The 16,840-nt window shown below is 48.3% G+C and overlaps 7 protein-coding genes across 7 annotated transcripts; 5 read left to right on the top strand and 2 right to left on the bottom strand.

Annotated features, from left to right (window-relative positions):
• Positions 1-26: 26 nt before the first annotated feature.
• Positions 27-1,832, top strand: PEX2_055290 (serine hydrolase domain-containing protein; the record flags this gene model as incomplete). Its single annotated transcript, XM_016742803.1, has 1 exon — positions 27-1,832. One exon carries the CDS (start codon positions 27-29, stop codon positions 1,830-1,832), a length of 1,806 nt encoding a protein of 601 aa, XP_016600801.1.
• Positions 1,833-1,947: 115 nt separating this feature from the next.
• Positions 1,948-3,120, bottom strand: PEX2_055280 (HpcH/HpaI aldolase family protein; the record flags this gene model as incomplete). The annotated part of the gene is made up of 6 exons (XM_016742802.1): positions 1,948-2,102; positions 2,160-2,276; positions 2,333-2,555; positions 2,624-2,752; positions 2,812-2,935; positions 3,056-3,120. The coding sequence occupies 6 exons, from the start codon at positions 3,118-3,120 to the stop codon at positions 1,948-1,950; spliced, it is 813 nt and encodes a 270-aa protein (XP_016600800.1).
• Positions 3,121-3,674: 554 nt separating this feature from the next.
• On the top strand, positions 3,675-5,084 carry PEX2_055270 (Auxin Efflux Carrier superfamily; the record flags this gene model as incomplete). The annotated part of the gene is made up of 3 exons (XM_016742801.1): positions 3,675-3,906; positions 3,973-4,940; positions 4,998-5,084. 3 exons carry the CDS (start codon positions 3,675-3,677, stop codon positions 5,082-5,084), a joined length of 1,287 nt encoding a protein of 428 aa, XP_016600799.1.
• A 4,345-nt stretch (positions 5,085-9,429) lies between these two features.
• Positions 9,430-11,458, top strand: PEX2_055260 (WD40 repeat domain-containing protein; the record flags this gene model as incomplete). Its single annotated transcript, XM_016742800.1, has 6 exons — positions 9,430-9,998; positions 10,059-10,153; positions 10,212-10,615; positions 10,687-11,167; positions 11,217-11,364; positions 11,416-11,458. The coding sequence occupies 6 exons, from the start codon at positions 9,430-9,432 to the stop codon at positions 11,456-11,458; spliced, it is 1,740 nt and encodes a 579-aa protein (XP_016600798.1).
• Positions 11,459-12,472: 1,014 nt separating this feature from the next.
• PEX2_055250 (uncharacterized protein) lies at positions 12,473-12,652 on the top strand (the record flags this gene model as incomplete). Its single annotated transcript, XM_016742799.1, has 1 exon — positions 12,473-12,652. The coding sequence occupies one exon, from the start codon at positions 12,473-12,475 to the stop codon at positions 12,650-12,652; it is 180 nt and encodes a 59-aa protein (XP_016600797.1).
• Positions 12,653-12,654: 2 nt separating this feature from the next.
• PEX2_055240 (ATP-dependent RNA helicase eIF4A) lies at positions 12,655-14,019 on the bottom strand (the record flags this gene model as incomplete). The annotated part of the gene is made up of 4 exons (XM_016742798.1): positions 12,655-12,674; positions 12,728-13,621; positions 13,684-13,938; positions 13,989-14,019. 4 exons carry the CDS (start codon positions 14,017-14,019, stop codon positions 12,655-12,657), a joined length of 1,200 nt encoding a protein of 399 aa, XP_016600796.1.
• Positions 14,020-14,260: 241 nt separating this feature from the next.
• PEX2_055230 (SF3a splicing factor complex subunit PRP9) lies at positions 14,261-15,827 on the top strand (the record flags this gene model as incomplete). The annotated part of the gene is made up of 2 exons (XM_016742797.1): positions 14,261-14,350; positions 14,406-15,827. The coding sequence occupies 2 exons, from the start codon at positions 14,261-14,263 to the stop codon at positions 15,825-15,827; spliced, it is 1,512 nt and encodes a 503-aa protein (XP_016600795.1).
• Positions 15,828-16,840: the final 1,013 nt, after the last annotated feature.

Here is a 16,840-nt window from a genome sequence, read left to right as displayed (position 1 = left end):
TTGATGAAGTTTTGTGAAAAAGTATCATGCGGGTGCCAAATTATGTGCTCGCCAGTTTGATCTGCCTCCCGGCAGCTTTCGCCGATCTTCTAGGGCCATCGTATCCTCCCCCCAGAGACTTGTCTAGCAGTCACAGTCGGGTCGCCGCCAGTTGGAAGAATCTGACTGCCCAACTTAACATCGTTCTCACCGATAGCCATGTCAACAAAACCAGTGGAGTCTTTGCACTGAAAAACCTCACATTCTCTGCTGGGTTATTTTCCACACTTGACCCGAAAGCCAAAGATCTTCAATTTCACCACACGGCGAACGAAGTCGCAAACTCTAAGGTTGGAGTGAGGAAGGTGGATGGAAACAGCATCTACAAGGTCGCTAGTGTATCGAAACTCTTTACAGTTCTTGCCGGACTCATAGAGCTGAAGCCCCATGACTGGGACCTTCCACTCACCGACATCTTCCCATTCTTGGCCGACCGTGTTCACAAGCAACACGATAAGCTCCGGCTTGCGTATGATGTCCAATGGAACAAAGTCACCCTCAAATCCCTTGCGGGCCAGATGAGCGGCATACCCCACGGTGCTACAGAAGAATTCCTACAAACCTTCCTTCTATACAAATACCTCGAACGCTCTGACAATCCCGCGTTGACCGATCCAAACTTCTACGGTCTTCCACCTCTGAACGAGAGTGACTTGACGCTATGGCCATCATGCTTGGGTGAACAGACCCAGGGGTGTGACGCAGTCTCCTGGGATGTGGCATACGCCCCACGACCTCCTGTTTACCTTCCCTGGACAAGCCCCGAGTATGCAAACGGCGGTTACATCTTTCTTGGTCTGGCGATTTCAAATCTCACAGGAAAGACCATGGATCAATGGTATAATGATTCCATCTTCGAACCTCTTGGATTGAAGTCCACTTACTCATCACCGCCTGATAACTCCACACGCCCCCATTCCGTCACATCGGAGGGTCTTGATGAGCAGTTCGTCCCCGATGGAGGCACTACAAACCCCTCTGGTGGGTTGTTCTCTACAACCAACGATCTCTCCAAGCTAGGCGTCGCCCTCCTAAATTCCACCCTCCTCCCTTCTGAAAAGACCCGGGAATGGATGAAGCCTGTCACTCACACCTCAAGTCTCCGCTACTCCGTCGGCTCACCATGGGAGATTCATCGATTCGTCCACGCAGGCTCAGGTATAGTCACCGATCTCTACACAAAACTCGGAGACTCGGGATTTTACGGCGGCATCGTGGTCGTGATACCGGACTTCAACGCCGGCTTCACTCTTCTCTCAGCCAGCACGCAGCCTAGCCGCAGCAGCGAGGCGCTCTTGGCAATCGACCTTATCGTTGATGCCATCCTCCCAGCGCTTATGGAGCAGGCCGCAGCAGAGGCGGCGCAGAAATATGCCGGCACGTACAAAGCCGACGACCTGAATTCGTCATTGACACTCACTGTTGTTCCACCTATCCATCCTGCGCCTGGCTTGAATATCACATCATGGATTAGCAATGGTACAGACATCACGGATTTAGTCTCTACACTCCTTGGTGGTGTCGGGTCACGACTTGTGCCCTCTATTGTCTCTGAGAAGGCCACTGGGGAACTCGCTTTCCGGGCATACACTGCTACGCAGAGTCGGGGATCCGGAGTGGGTTCCTCGTCCAGTCTTTTCTCTTCTTTCTACGATCTCAACGACTGGACTATGCTGGACCAGTTAACATGGGGCGGTATTGCTACCTCGCTCTTCGTTTTCGGTGTCGAGGAAAACGGAACTGTCAATTCAGTGACACCAGGTGCCTACAGAGTGAAGATGGCGAGGAAATAATATGATCAAGCCAGAATTTGATTGGAGGTATGAACGGAATAGAATGGAAGAGAGATATAGTTGGATTTATTGCGTCGCTTCTATGTACACATAATCAATATAATTTCGAGAAATTTCAATACCCGTCCCTCTTTCCTTGGACCTTAGAGCTACCCTTGGCCTTCTCTAATTCATTGAGCATTCCGTCACCGAAGACAGCAACGTCAGTAGTGATGGAAACCATATCAAAGCCCTGCTGTGTGCGGCGAAGAGCGTCATCTCCATCGGAGCCTAGAGATTTTAATGTTAGACACAAGCTCGGAGAAAACCAACAAATACAACACATACAGAAGATAGCAGCCTTCTTTCCTGCCGATCTAGCAGCATTCAAAACACGTTGGATAGCAGCCTCGTGCTCCTCGCCACCGCGGGTGACACGCATCTGCTTAGCAAGATCGAAGGGTCCTAGAAAGAAACTGTTAGCCAATTCCATGAGTCAAAACGGAAAAATCCAATCTCACCAATAAACAAAACATCAAGTCCATCGACCTTGGCAATCTCCTCTACATTCTCAACACCAGGCCGAGACTCAATCTGCACAATAACCAGCACTTCGCCGTGGGTCTTCTCGTCGTACTCGGCGGGCTTCACACCAGGGAATGAATGCGGCGTATACATGGGCCCGTATCCACGGACTCCGACAGGCGGATACCTGCAGTAGCTGACGACCTTGGCAGCGTCCTCCTGTTGAAAACAGAAACAGAGGTTAGCAACTAGGTATAGTTTCGGGTAGCGGTCGAGGTCGCACATACTGCAGAGTGACACATAGGAGTCATGACACCGTGGGCACCGGCATCAAGAGCACGCTTGATCATCCACTCTTCGGGCCAGGGCACGCGGATAATAGGACTAGCACCCTCATGGCCGACGGCATTGGTGAGCTATATGTATCTGTTAATATTCTTATACTCAGATGCATTTCACCTGTGGAAGGACAAACCTCGTAATAGTGGCTATCGTTAATCAATCCATGTTCGGCGTCAACTAGGACCCAGCTGAATCCACCTTCCGTGAACTCGGGGCTGCGGCGGAGAATCGTCTTTGCGACTGGGGCGCTGGGGAGGCTATTTGAGGACGTCAGTTAGGTTTTCTTGTTTCTTAATTTGATAGAGAGCTTTGAGGTTGAATTGAAGAACAGCGGGGAGATGGTACTGCCACTATCCAGATGCGGGGGATAAACATACGTCAACCAGAAGCCGTATGCCACTGGGGTGGTTTGCAGGGCGGAGCGGAGTGTAATGGAGGACATAGTCTAAGACATAGAACAAGTTTTGTAATAGATGCAGAGTAGACGGGGTGTCTTTTCTCTTTAACGATGTTCTTCATGTTCTCCATGCGGGGACATCTCGGTCTTCCTCCGACCGATTACCCGAGGCCCCCCACATCGTTTGAACAGCCAATTTATTTCGGAGGGTTGATACATCTGTTTGGCTATTATTTATGGCATCTACATATGCAGACTGAAACGTATTTTGTTATCGACATCCTCATGAAGTTTAAAGTGAGTAGTTGAAATTATTGGGGAAGTAAACGCAACTAACTAGGGCTACTACCCCCTGTATAGCACCCCACGGGGAATCCCCTCGGTGCTAGACTCCCCCGAAGGACCGAATATAGTCAAGTGAGAATGATAAATATGCTTAGAACGGTCGATTGTATTGCCTCTATACCGGACGGAATAAGGCAAAAATATGGTATTTGTAGTTTTAACTCGGTCACCATGACGCCACGGCCAGTAGAATTAGAACTCTTTTTCTTGACGACAACATAGATAGATGAAAAGTCTCAGGCATTTGAAACGAAATGCCCAACGACGGCTTATTGACACCTTTCTTGGGTGCACTACAAGCCTGTGTTTCTGTGCTGTTGACAATGTGCTACGGTTTTGTTGCTCGCCGTCTCAATTTGATCCACGAGACTACAATCAATGACATGTTGGGATTAGGCGTGAAACTCCTCTTACCGGCACTACTGATCGTGCATCTGGGTGAACAGCTTCATCTCGGGACAGCGATGAACTATATTCCAGTTATAGGTATATCACAGTGACCCTTCATGAACCCAGCATAGCTGACCCATCGCATCTATCTACCATTGCTAGTCTGGTCAGCCCTTTACACAACTGCATCAATTGGCCTCGGGCATTTCTTATCCCGTCTGCTTGGCCTTCCCCAATGGGTTACACCGGCTTGCTCGTTCAACAACACTACATCTCTACCCTTGTTACTTCTCCACTCCCTCAAGAGCGTAGGAAGTCTGAAGCTGATCCTACGCGATGGCGAAACCACATCGTCAGCAATCGACCGTGCTCAGAGTTACTTCCTAGTCTACGGCGTGATTAGCAAGACCATCGCATATATAGTCGGACCAAAGATGTTGCACGATCGCGGTGATAATCTTAGTATCCCAGAGGAGCGACAACGCACCGCAAGCATCCTCGCAGAGGACGAACAACTTACCGAAGAAACCTCCCTCCTCCCACAGCGCGCCCAACAAGCCCGAGCATCAGCCGGCAATCTAATCCAGCGATCGACACACTGGCTAGGCTCATTATTCTCTCACAGAGTGAAACAAGAACTCCTCGCACCCTTCGAGTCCCCATTCGCCGACGTGGCAATACTCTGCACGATTCTCGGTACGGTACTGGGACTAGTTCCTCCATTGCACCGAGCATTCTTTTTTGATGAAGAAGATGGCGGGATATTCAATGCGTGGCTGACTGCTAGTGTCAGTCACATTGGTGGGCTGTTTACAACACTGCAAATCTTTATGGTTGGATGTAAGCTTGGGATTACGTTCGAGCGGATGGTTGCAGAAGAATATTCGGGCCGAATTCCTGTGAAGGCTATCACGACTATCTTTGTTGTTCGTTTAGTAGTCTGGCCAGCGCTGAGTGTTTCACTGATTTATGGACTGGCTAAGAGGACTCGTCTCCTTGGTGATGATCCCATGCTCTGGTTTAGTATGATGCTGATGCCTGCTGGTCCACCGGCGCTGTTGATATCCGGGTTGGCGGAATTGGCGCAGGCGTCTGAGGTGGAAAAGATGGTTATTGCGAAGACTTTGACGGTATGCAGTGATGGATTTACGATAAGAAAGAAAACACATCCCGCTGACTATATCTAGATCATGTATGCATTGTCGCCATTTGTATGTTTTAGTATCACGGGAGCGCTTAAAGCTTCGGAAGCAGTGCTTAAAGGGAAACGATGAAGTCTACATGTCAGGAAAAAAGACTTGCAATAAAATTAATTTTGATTCAAGAGATTCAATTTCACCTCGAGAAATTTCAACTCCTTTCGCTCTTGGTGCTCAAAAGCTTCGTTGGGTTCATCAAATCGTCACGATATTCATCATCCACCTTGGAAAAAAGAGTGTTGTAGTATTTGGAGTCGGGAGTCGGGAGTCGGGAGTGGTGGAGAAACAATTTACTTCTAATATTAAGACAATTGTATTAGCCTTTGCAACTGAAACATTATGGGCATATCACATACTCCGCATCCCTTGCAGTCACACTTGTCGCCACATGAGCAGGTCTGAGCACCCCCGGTACAGGTGCAAGTAGATCCGCATCCACAACCCATGATGAAGGATGTGGGATAAGTTGGAAGATTGAAATAGTATATGTATATGAATGGTTGTAGTATTATTGGCGATGAGACTGAAGGGGACCTTGGAGACTGCAAAATAAGCAGTTTATATATCCGTACTGGCATCATCATCATGGCGTCAGTGTCATGAAGTATACAAGATATGAATCACGTGGTTTATACACCTGGGCAGCTTTCCAAGGTTTCCTATTGGAATTATGTAATGGAGTGGTAATCATCAGATAGCATGCGTGGCAATGTAGATAAAGCAGAGTGTACGTATCATTCACATACTACATGGTTGAGAACCGAGTCGTCAACCCCTGTTAAACTCGACCCCACTTTTTTGTAAACCTCGATAACTTTCGAAGCATTTAGGGTCCCGGAGTATTCTATGTACTATAGTAAAAAGCGCCCGGGCTACCTAATTAGGGTTAGTCTTCCTCGATTTTACAAATATTCGAATGGGAGTTTTGAGGCCTACCATCCCATCCACGTGACTACTATATTGGCCTGGCTTAGTATTCTGCCAGGTTCAAAGCCCCCGAGGCCCCTTAAGTTTCCTAATATAACAAAAATGACACATTACATCACTCAAAATGCCAAAGGCCTCACTACTTTAGAAACCCCTTTATTTTCAAAGGATTTACTCTCCGACAATCCGAACGGGGTTTGACTGTTGGTAAGGCAAAAGGTCGGAGGTGGGGCAGTCACGGAGGTGGGTCTAATAAGGTTTCCAAGGTTCCTTCTCTCTATCCGGGCCGGACCGATCGCCGACCGTCGACTGCGACTCCGAGCGATCTCGGAATCTTCGAGTGATGGGTATTGTATCCATTCGCATCAGGGGCGTCAGTAGAATAATTATTATACCTAGAGATGAGTCAATTCCAGCTGAGAAAAAAGAAGACGCAAGGTTAGTCCAGGCGATCTACTGGACCTGCCTTGACACAACCTAGCTGGCTTACTCCCTAGTCATACCTGCCAGGCATATTTTACCTCGGACAACGACTTAGCAGGTAAATTGGACCAGTTGGATGTATGAGAGTATGAATGCATGCACCAAGTCAACTATTGAATCAAATCTATGAGTGTAATATATTACTAATGTGTGGATGTCGCCACTGTACCTGACTTTAGACATCGCGATTTTCCTGATTAGTGTGGCGCTCAGTCAGCACTCAAGTCGCGCTCCCAAGGCCAGCCTATTGCGCAGGATCTTTATCACAATCCGTTGCTCTCACGCCTATCACTTCTCTACTCTAGGTTATCTTTACACCTATATTCTATTTGGTCAGTTGTGTAATCATAGGTTTGTCACGTGAAATGCCAAAGAAGATAGACCATGCATTGCTCACAAATCGAGTAGCTCTTGCAAACACCATCATCCCCATAATGCAACAATTTTTGGTTATTCTGAATGCGTTTGCCTCATTTTCTTCCGCAACAGCCGCAATAATTTCCACTGCAAATCCTGCATCCCTATCTGGCTCACCTCTCGTTACCAATGGCGAGCATTTCTATCAGCGCATGTATGCGGTGCGCGCTATACCATTGGAACTACTGGCTGGAATTCTCCCATTCTGTCTTCGTGGTCCAGCAGTAGCTTCTGTCATTGCTGCCGCTGTGTTTGTTCAAGCAGCGGATGTGATAATTGGTGTTCGCAGAAAGGATGTAGGGATGGCTCTAGGTGCCTCATTTGCTACGGCAGCCCATGTTCTATATTTCTTTTCCATGCCTTCAGCTTGATTCAAGAAAATTATAAAATTGACATGGAGATATCTGAGGAATTACTGAATGATCTGTGCTCTCTTGGTTCTATTTTGTATTTATTGGCCAGCTCGTAAGTCATTAATGGCGTAGACTAGTCTTCTGTGATGTACAGATGTTTGCCGGAAACTCCACCTACCCCCTGGAGGGTTCCCCTGACTGGCATGGGGGTGATCTATGACGATGAAACAGGGATTCAGGCTCCTGGAACTCCAATTACTTATAGAGGCCGTCTTCCCAACTCATGACCACGGTCAAGGCTTTATAGCTTTGAGAGTAGTGGTCCAGGATATCCTCCTTGGTGCGTCCACCCTCATTTTTACAATGAAGTGAAGATGTTTGACAATTTCCTAGACGAAGCCAGTCTCTAGATTCAGGTCGATCCCCTTCCCCTCGTGCGGTAGAATGTGAAACGCCCAGACAACCTTAGCCATATCAAAGACCAATAGCTGCTTTGCTAAGAACGCAATCTACAAAGATAATATGCAGGTTCGTGGGTCATGACCTATGGCCTAGGCAGGTAGCAACAGTGCTGCCTAGAGCTCCCTATTTTGTGAGACTACTAGGCTGCTTGTACTAGGCACTAAGGCAAGAAAGTGGCAGACAATTATTGAGCAGCACAACTTCGCCCAAATGAACCTCACATTGTCACGCCTCGCTGACTTTAGTTCAATTATTCGCCATAATCGGGCTCTTGTACGCTACATATGGCTTTGCTTGAAACTCGAAAAATATAATTGCACCCAGTGTGCCTGAGATCCCCTCTGATGAGTGTGATCTGAATCTATACAGATAGCAGTCAATGCTGGTCAAAGTTGATGACCACCAGCATGGTTGAATTTCTGGTAGTCAAAATTTCACTGCACCCACAGCTAGTATCCACAAAGTTTTCCATGAAATCATGGGCGAAGGACCATTTGATGATGATACACAGTAAGACTAGTGGTGGCAGCAACTGCCATTAGTCCCAGTAGTAACAGGTGTGCAATGCTCTTCACACATCAGTAAGTACGCATATAGTTTTACTACTCTGGGTCTGTAGGGCATGTGGGAGCTTTCAACTGAAACTTCTCCTAGTATTAATGTTGATTTTGGCCATTCGATATCGATCGTTATCCACTGGAGCCGACCGAAAAATCCCCATATGTTGTAGATAGATCATTTTGAGTGGATAATTTGCCTTGCGAGATAGGTGTGAGGATACATATATTCAACCTCATCGCTCTTCTTTGTCTCAATTGCTAGTAGCTCCATACTGGTTTTACTGTAGTACAAATACCATGTATATGTAAAATAGCGAAATTCTCCTAGTAACTATAGTAAGACAGTACAAAATCGAGGTGTTAAGGCTTTAGATCTTGGGGACCTTCCTTTTCCACTACGCATATGTAGGCTACCTGGCATACCCAACAACCCAATCGTCTTTTTTTTTGGTTTTCTTCACTTTCGACAACCATTTGACATTTGCTATTTGAAATTTGACATTTGACGTCTGATATTTGACATTCCATCTTCGATATTCGGACATTTATTGCCTTCCGAGGTTGACTGGCATTTCTCTCCATCTCTTTATCTCGCGTTCTCTCCCTCTCTCTTCCCGATAAGCCACAACCAGTTCCCAACTCAAAGCGGAGAACATTACAACCGCGTGATTTAAGAAGATCTACAGCTCTTTGATCATTCGTTACATCTGTGACTATTAGCTCAAGCTAGTGACCATCAATTTGACCCTGTGACAACTGCATCGCCCCTCTTAAACGGAGCTCCCGGCGATTACTTATCGGACACCCGCCACCGCTTGAGGTCTGCTCACCTGGTTCTTCCAAAGAGCCAGGGGATTGGGCAGATCTAGAGATATTGTCGAACTGGCTCACAATACATCACCGCATCATCCCCTTATCACCTCCGACCACCCTGATCCTCCTTTACCCATCAATACAGCTCCCGCCTCGGTAGGCAATCCCGGGTCCCAAACGTCAGAGTTCCTGTCCGCCGCATCCCAACCACCCAGTTCATCTACCCCTCGGCCCAACCGTCGCCGCCGCCTTTCGAGCAGCCCGGATAACCTTGGTCCCTCCTCGGCGGGGACCGGACACTTTCCACCATTAGCACGTGAGACTACATCCCAGAATTACCCCAGCCAGCTTCTTGGCCGACCGGAAGGCCGACCTCCTTCCCCCAAGCGCAGGCGCCTGGTAATCATGCGTCCCGACGGAATATCAACAGAAAATGGCTTCGTAGACGCCTCGAACGAATCCCTTGCATCGACATCGAGGAAGACTGGTCTGAATGGACAAGCGGCAACCAACGGGAGCTCTCACACAAATGGCTCTAAAAGGCCATCCCAGCCTTCTACCTACTATGGCCATAATCGGGAGGAGGTCACGCGGATTTTGATACAGAGTCTCTATGAGCTGGGTTATAATGACTCAGCATCATTGTTAAGCTCGGAGAGCGGCTATGAACTGGAAACATCGGGCGTTGCAACGTTCCGGAGTGCAGTGTTAGGCGGAAGATGGCCAGAAGCCGAGAGAATCTTGATTCAATCGTTTCGAAATACCGGAGCACAACAGGTCGAAAGGAAACCCCCACAAGATGATACCCTGGTATTAGCAGAGGAGGCCGATCGGAACGAGATGCTATTCTATCTCCGACAACAGAAATTCCTCGAGTTGTTAGACGCGCGTGATCTAGCTGCAGCTCTCAACGTCCTTCGACAAGAACTGACGCCCTTGAATTTCGACGTTGAGCGTCTACACGCCCTATCAAGGTATTGCCGATCTACATACATTTCTAGAACACCATTTGCTTACCAGTTATTTTTGGTTAGTCTTCTTATGTGCCCCACAGATGTCTTACATGCCCAGCCGGGATGGGATGGCTCTGTTAGCTCGTCTCGTGAACGACTACTTGGCGAGTTGTCAAGTGAGCTCAATCTATGTCCAATGTCTGTGGTATACATGGCTTGCTAATTCAACCGCAGAATCCATTTCTCCTTCCGTGATGATCCCGCAACATCGTTTGGCTATCTTACTAGATCACGTCAAGCAGACCCAAATCAACAACTGTTTTTATCATAATACCGCCGAACCTCCGTCACTCTACTCTGACCATATGTGTGACCGAAACGACTTCCCGTTGGACGTCATTGTTGACTTGACCCACCACTCAGATGAAGTATGGTATTGCGAGTTTTCTCACGATGGCTCCAAACTTGTTACTGCTGGCAAGGACCATAATGTGCTCATCTATAACACAACAGATTTCAGTGTTATCCACAGACTTACGGAACACGAGGACGGAGTAGCGTTCGCCAGTTGGAGTCCAGATGACTCAAAACTAATTACTTGCTCGCAAGACAAGAAGGCGCGTGTATGGAGCGTTGAGGTAATTATTTCCACAATCTCATATAAATCCATAATCATATCATATGCTAACTCGGGCTGTGCATGGTTTAGAGCGGTCGTTGTCTGCTTACCATCAACCACCACCGTCAACCGGTGACTGCAGCTGCATGGGCAGCAGATGGTGAATCTTTTGTGACAGCCTCTCTCGATGCCGAATCACAGCTTCGTCACTGGAGCATGCGCGGTCAGTGTTTATACACGTGGAAAGGCGGATTCCGTGTACAGGACTGTGCCATTAGCGCCGACGGACGACGCCTTGTTGCTGCCGACACAGAGGCGAAGGTTCATGTGTACAACATGCTTACATACGAAGAAGACTACTGCCTCCCACTGCCGAGCAAACCAACCTCAGTTGCTATCAGCAAAGACTCGCGACATGTGCTTATAAATCTGGCTGAGGGTGAGATCCAACTAGTCGACATGGAAACCACTGCTGTTGTCCGTCATTTCAAGGGACAGAAGCAAGGCGAGTTTGTTATTCGGAGCACGTTCGGAGGAGCAGCTGAGAACTTTGTCGTCAGCGGAAGTGAAGGTGAATATCTCAACATCTCATTTCTGGTATCCCCACTAACTATCTCCAGACTCGAAAGTCTACATCTGGCACAAAGAGAACGGTAACATAGTAGAGACTCTGGAGGGACATATCTCTGGATGCGTGAACTCAATATCATGGAACCCAGCAGACCCGGGAATGTTCGCATCGGCAGGCGACGACAGTGCAGTCAGGATGTAAGAATCACTCTCATGCCCGTCTTACATTGAACAACACAACTAACTCAGAATTCTAGCTGGTCCCGAGAGAGCAATCGATCCCGTCCAGTAGGACCAGTTCAACGCAGCGGGATACCCTCGAATGGATCAACGCGCACTAGCGCATTGAGGACAACATCCGCTTTCTGATATCCGTGTACTGCACCTCGGCGATGACTACCGCGGCACTAGTTTTGTTCACGCTCGTTGCCTGTCTTTATTTAGTTTCCTCGCAATACCGTATCCGATTGGGGGAACATACCCGGAGCTTTGGATTGAAAGACGATACACCTGCTGTCTTGCAATGTTTTCATCTTCTTCTTGAATTCTCGTCTGTGTTCTTCTCTTCCCTCATCAACGGCCTAGCATATCCTCATCATGCTGTCTTCCGCATATACATCTTTTGAGTCCCCCTTTCACTCCTTATGCTGTCTACTCTTTGCAGCTAGCATCAATTTCTTTCAATACAGGAAGCTGGCGTTGGTCCGTATCTTCTTTCTGGTTCTGAGGAGTATATATGTTCTGTCCATTTTTGGTGCAGTTCCAAGTTGAGTTCTGCTTTGGGGGGCTTTCTTGGTCACTTTTAATTCAACTGTGTTTTGTTGCAAGTCTCGTTGATTGAATCAAATCTACTGTTCATATTCCTCGATCCTACGTAGAGCTAGCTAGGCCGGCCATAAGAGTAACAAACTTGTTGATGCGTATTGAAATATTACCCGGGGCCCAACTTCCATGTATGTATCTCGCTCACTGTTCTCTCTTCTTTTCTCTCCTTTTCTCACTACTGGCTCAAACTTATGTCGCTAGGCTAGAGGAAGACTTCTAGTCAAGAAGCAGGGTTACATTATACAGAAGTAAAGCTGATTCCATCATTCATGATTCCTAGTGTCAAAAAGTAAAGCAAAAAAAGAAACTCCAAACATAAAGAAAAAGTCCCTGCTACTTGGGCCGGAGGCCCGAAATTTTGGAAATAAGCAAAATCGTAAACACCTCCTGGGGTGTGCAAATCGGTTGGCATTCTTGAAAACTACCTCGGATTGTCAGCGTCTGATGTTAAGTGAATGGCAGTAATTTGACTTACTGAAATATGTTATTATCCCTTTCCTCCACGCTAGAGCTGTGCATTTCCCTCAAACCCATCGTTCCGGATTCCGAGTCATATTCAATCAACAATGCGAGCGCACTCCACTTGCAGGAGACCCCAGAAGGAATGAAGCCAAGTCACTTTTGGCGTGAGAAAAGATGTTACATTCAGAATGTGCAGTAAAATTATGAAAGCAAATCAGCAACTAGAATAGCATCGTTAGTATAGCAATAGAAAAATTGGAGCCGATTGGCTTACCGTTCATTGGCATCTCATCAATTTGGGTCGAGTAGTACAACTCGATGTCGCGAAGGATACGGACATCATCGCTGGTGACAAAGTTGATGGCCACACCCTTACGGCCGAATCGTCCGGATCGACCAATACGGTGAATGTAGTTCTCACGGTTGGTAGGCAGGTCGTAGTTGATAACGAGAGAGACTTGCTGGACATCGATACCACGGGCCCAGACATCAGTAGAGATGAGGACACGAGAATTTCCCTGACGGAAGTCTTGCATAATACTATCACGCTCCTTCTGAGGCATCTCGCCGTGCATACTGGAGACAGTGAAGTTGGCCTCACGCATCTTGTCGGCAAGCCAGTCGACCTTTCGGCGGGTGTTGCAGAAGATAACGGCCTGGGTGATAGTCAAGGTGTCGTACAGATCGCAAAGTGTGTCGAACTTCCATTCCTCCTTCTCGACAGCAATGAAGTATTGCTTGATACCCTCCAGTGTCAACTCGTCACGCTTGACCAGAACACGGACGGGATCAGTCATGAACTTTGTGGTCATGTCCAGGACATCGTATGGGAGGGTGGCAGAGACCACGACGACCTGCGTCGCGGGGGGCAGGTAGCGGTAAACATCGTAAATCTGCTCACGGAAACCGCGGTTAAGAAGCTCATCGGCTTCGTCGAGAACGAGCATCTTGATATGACGTGTGCGCAGGTTTCGGCGACGGATCATATCGGCGACTCGACCAGGGGTTCCCGAGACAACGTGTTGGCCGTAGTCGAGTTTCCGGATATCTTCGCCGACGTTGGTTCCTCCAATGCAAGCGTGGCACTGAACGTTCATGTAATCACCGAGGGCCATAACGACGGATTGAATTTGGGTTGCGAGTTCGCGGGTCGGGGACAGGACGAGAGCTATTACAAACCAGATCGTGGTTAGAATGGGATCTGATCAGACTTGACGGTGGAATTCGTACCTTGGGTCTCGCGCACAACGGTGTCAATGATCTGCAAGGTACTGATCGCGAAAGTGGCGGTTTTACCAGTACCGGACTGGGCCTGGGCAATAGTGTCGCGACCTTTGCAGATTTGAACAATCGCACGGGATTGCACAGCCGAAGGCGATTCATATCCATAAGCGTAAACTCCGCGAAGCAGGCTTTCCTTCAAGTGCATGTCCTCGAAGGTCGGCGCGACCGTCACCTCCTTGGAGGTGCTGAACTCCATGCGCTCTAGTTACTGTTAGCATGCTTCACGTTGACCCAAGGTTGGAACCGCATACCCTCGGCGCGTCTGTCGATTCCGTCCGCCATGATGTAGATTTGAATATTTCAACGGCAGATAATAAATGATATCTGGATTCACGAAGAGTGAAGCCTTAAGAAGTGAGGTCAACCGGCCCAACTTTTCGCGGTGGAAAGGTTTGGGTCACATGACCTTCCCGCAAGTTGGAGCTGCCAATTGCAAACGTCTTTTGCGATCGCCACAAGACCTTGTCAACACTCTTTGCGCGTCGATAAAAAGAAGCTCCTACGTAGCAGTCATATTGAAAATATGTTGCTCGAAGATCAAAGGTTCATCCACGAGGATCTAGAGCGGCTGGAACAGGCTATCGCTGATCGCGTGGCGGAAGAGCCCCGAAATGTGAGTATACCGCCGAACAATGTCAGTCACGTTTTCTAATAAACCAATTCGTTAGGCCCGAGGCCGTTTGGCTCGCGACCATGAAGTCGCCCAGTTCCTAGACAGAATCGAGAGCCAGTCGAAGCGACTCTTGGAGATCTACCAGGATGTTGATGGACTACGGGAGAAGGAAGTGCAGTCTATTTCAACAGGCGATCAATTCGATGAGTTCTACAAGCAGCTGGGCGAAATCAAAGAGCACCACAAACGCTACCCGAACGAACCAATCGAGAACCTCGAGCAAGCATACAACCGTCGTCAGACAGCGGAAGGAGAGGCTCCCCGCACCGCAATCGATAACATGTTCACTGGCGAAGAAGGGTTTGGGCAGTACCTGGATCTTACTACTCTTCACGAAGATTACCTGAATCTTCCTGGCGTTAAGCGCTTGTCATACGTCCAATACCTCGACATTTTCGACTCCTTCACACCGCCCGCCATGCCAATTAAACGAAAAGACAAGATCTCCGATCGTTACTTCAGCTATGTTGGCGAACTTGCTACCTATCTGGAGAGTTTCGTCAAGAGAGTTCAACCACTGCAACCCTTGAACGAGCTTTTCGTCAGCTTTGACGAGGAATTCGAAAAGCAATGGGCTGCGAAGGAGGTTCCGGGCTGGACAGAAGAAAAGTCCGAGAATGGTACATCTGGCCCAGCAACCCAAGGGACCGGCGAGGGCATTTGGTGCGCTGATTGCGAGAAGGAATTCAAGAACGAGAACGTGCACCGAAGCCACTTGACCGGCAAGAAACACATTCGGGCGGCAGAAGCCCGCAAAACAGCAGGCACATCCGACGAGAAGCCATCTGCATCCCAAGTCACGTCGTTGGCCCACAGCCTGAAGGAGCGCGAAGTTGCACGACGCGAACACCAAATTCGATCCCTGACGAATGTCCTGCGCGAGGAGCGACAAGCGACAAGAATCAATGTTGAGCGCCGACAGGGTATGACCGAACGTGAACGTCAAATGGAGTGGGAGGCTGTGCAGGCTGGCCTCGATCACACAGGTCCCGAGCCTCGCGCTGGCGAGGAATCGGAGGAGGAGGACGAGGAGATTGTTTACAACCCATTGAAACTGCCGCTGGCATGGGATGGAAAACCTATTCCATTCTGGCTCTACAAGCTCCATGGACTCGGTGTCGAATACCAGTGCGAGATTTGCGGAAACTATACCTACATGGGCCGACGAGCATTTGATAAACATTTCTCTGAAAACCTCCATGTCCACGGATTGAAGTGCCTCGGTATCACATCTAACACCAATCTCTTCCGTGAGATCACCAGTATCAATGAGGCCATGGCGCTTTGGGAGCAGCTCGAGAAGGATCGGAAGAAGGACAGAGATTCACGGGATAATGTCGTTCAGATGGAGGATGCAGAGGGCAACGTTATGCCCGAAAGGATCTACTTGGATTTGCAAAAGCAAGGTATCCTCTAAAGGAAGAGGGCTGTATGTTTTCTCTTTTTTTTACATCCGGCGTCCTTGATTTCATATAAATGGCTCGGTGTTCGGCGAATACATAATCTTCAAAGCCGTTTTGAGGTTTGACCTGGCTCATGGGCCCAAATGTGTTATTTCGACTTTTATCACAGACTTACTCTCACGAATAAAACACCCAAATGTCCAATTTCCAACGAGCTCTCGTAGTACGGCAGTCTCCAGCCGCTAGTGCCCTAGTGAACTTTGACCGCCTGGGTCACCGCTGGTTCCTCATTAGCTACTTCGTATAATCCCTCTGAATTGGCTCTTGAAGACATAATTTTTGCACAACTTTTACTCAAAGTAGCAGACGGCAATAGACGGCTAGAAATGGCTGTAAGGCTTTAGGCCGTCGATTGGCCAAGTTTCATGCCACAGGCCTTGGCCTTCCCAGGGCTGGATGTAACAACGGCAGAGCCCTATTTGGTCCCCTAATCTAGGGGGCTGAAGGGTCATCTTGGCGCGCTGTGCCAAGGTGTATGCCCACCCCTCTCGTTGAAAGATGGCGTTTCTCGTTATCCTTCTGACTTTTGCAGGCCGGGTTCTGGTTTATCAACGGCTTAAGCCGAAATCAAAAGCCACCATGGCAGCGAATCAACCATACATCGAAGTGACCCACACAGAGGAACACACTCCGAGGAATAGCTCCAGTTGCACTTCCCGTGGATACAGCACTTGAAGAATTGGGATTGAGAAAACCGAATCACAATGCCGCTTTCCAATAAAACACATGACCCACGGCTAGAGATTGCGATATTAAATAGCCTGCCCGACACGCCTAACCACGAATAGCCAACATACTCCACAGGTGACTCCGAATTCAATGGATTCACTACCCTTGGTGTTTCAGTGAATGTTAAGATGTCACGGAAAGAACAGAGCAGACTTACTCACCGTACTATGCGGATTTCGGAATCGAAAAACTAATCGAGGATGTCGCTGAATTGAACAGCACCTGTACTGCACCGGAT

This window comes from Penicillium expansum (genome assembly GCF_000769745.1).
Source record: "Penicillium expansum strain MD-8 chromosome Unknown contig177, whole genome shotgun sequence".
NCBI classification, from domain to species: Eukaryota; Fungi; Ascomycota; class Eurotiomycetes; order Eurotiales; family Aspergillaceae; genus Penicillium; species Penicillium expansum.
This window is presented reverse-complemented; position numbering and strand designations above follow the sequence as displayed.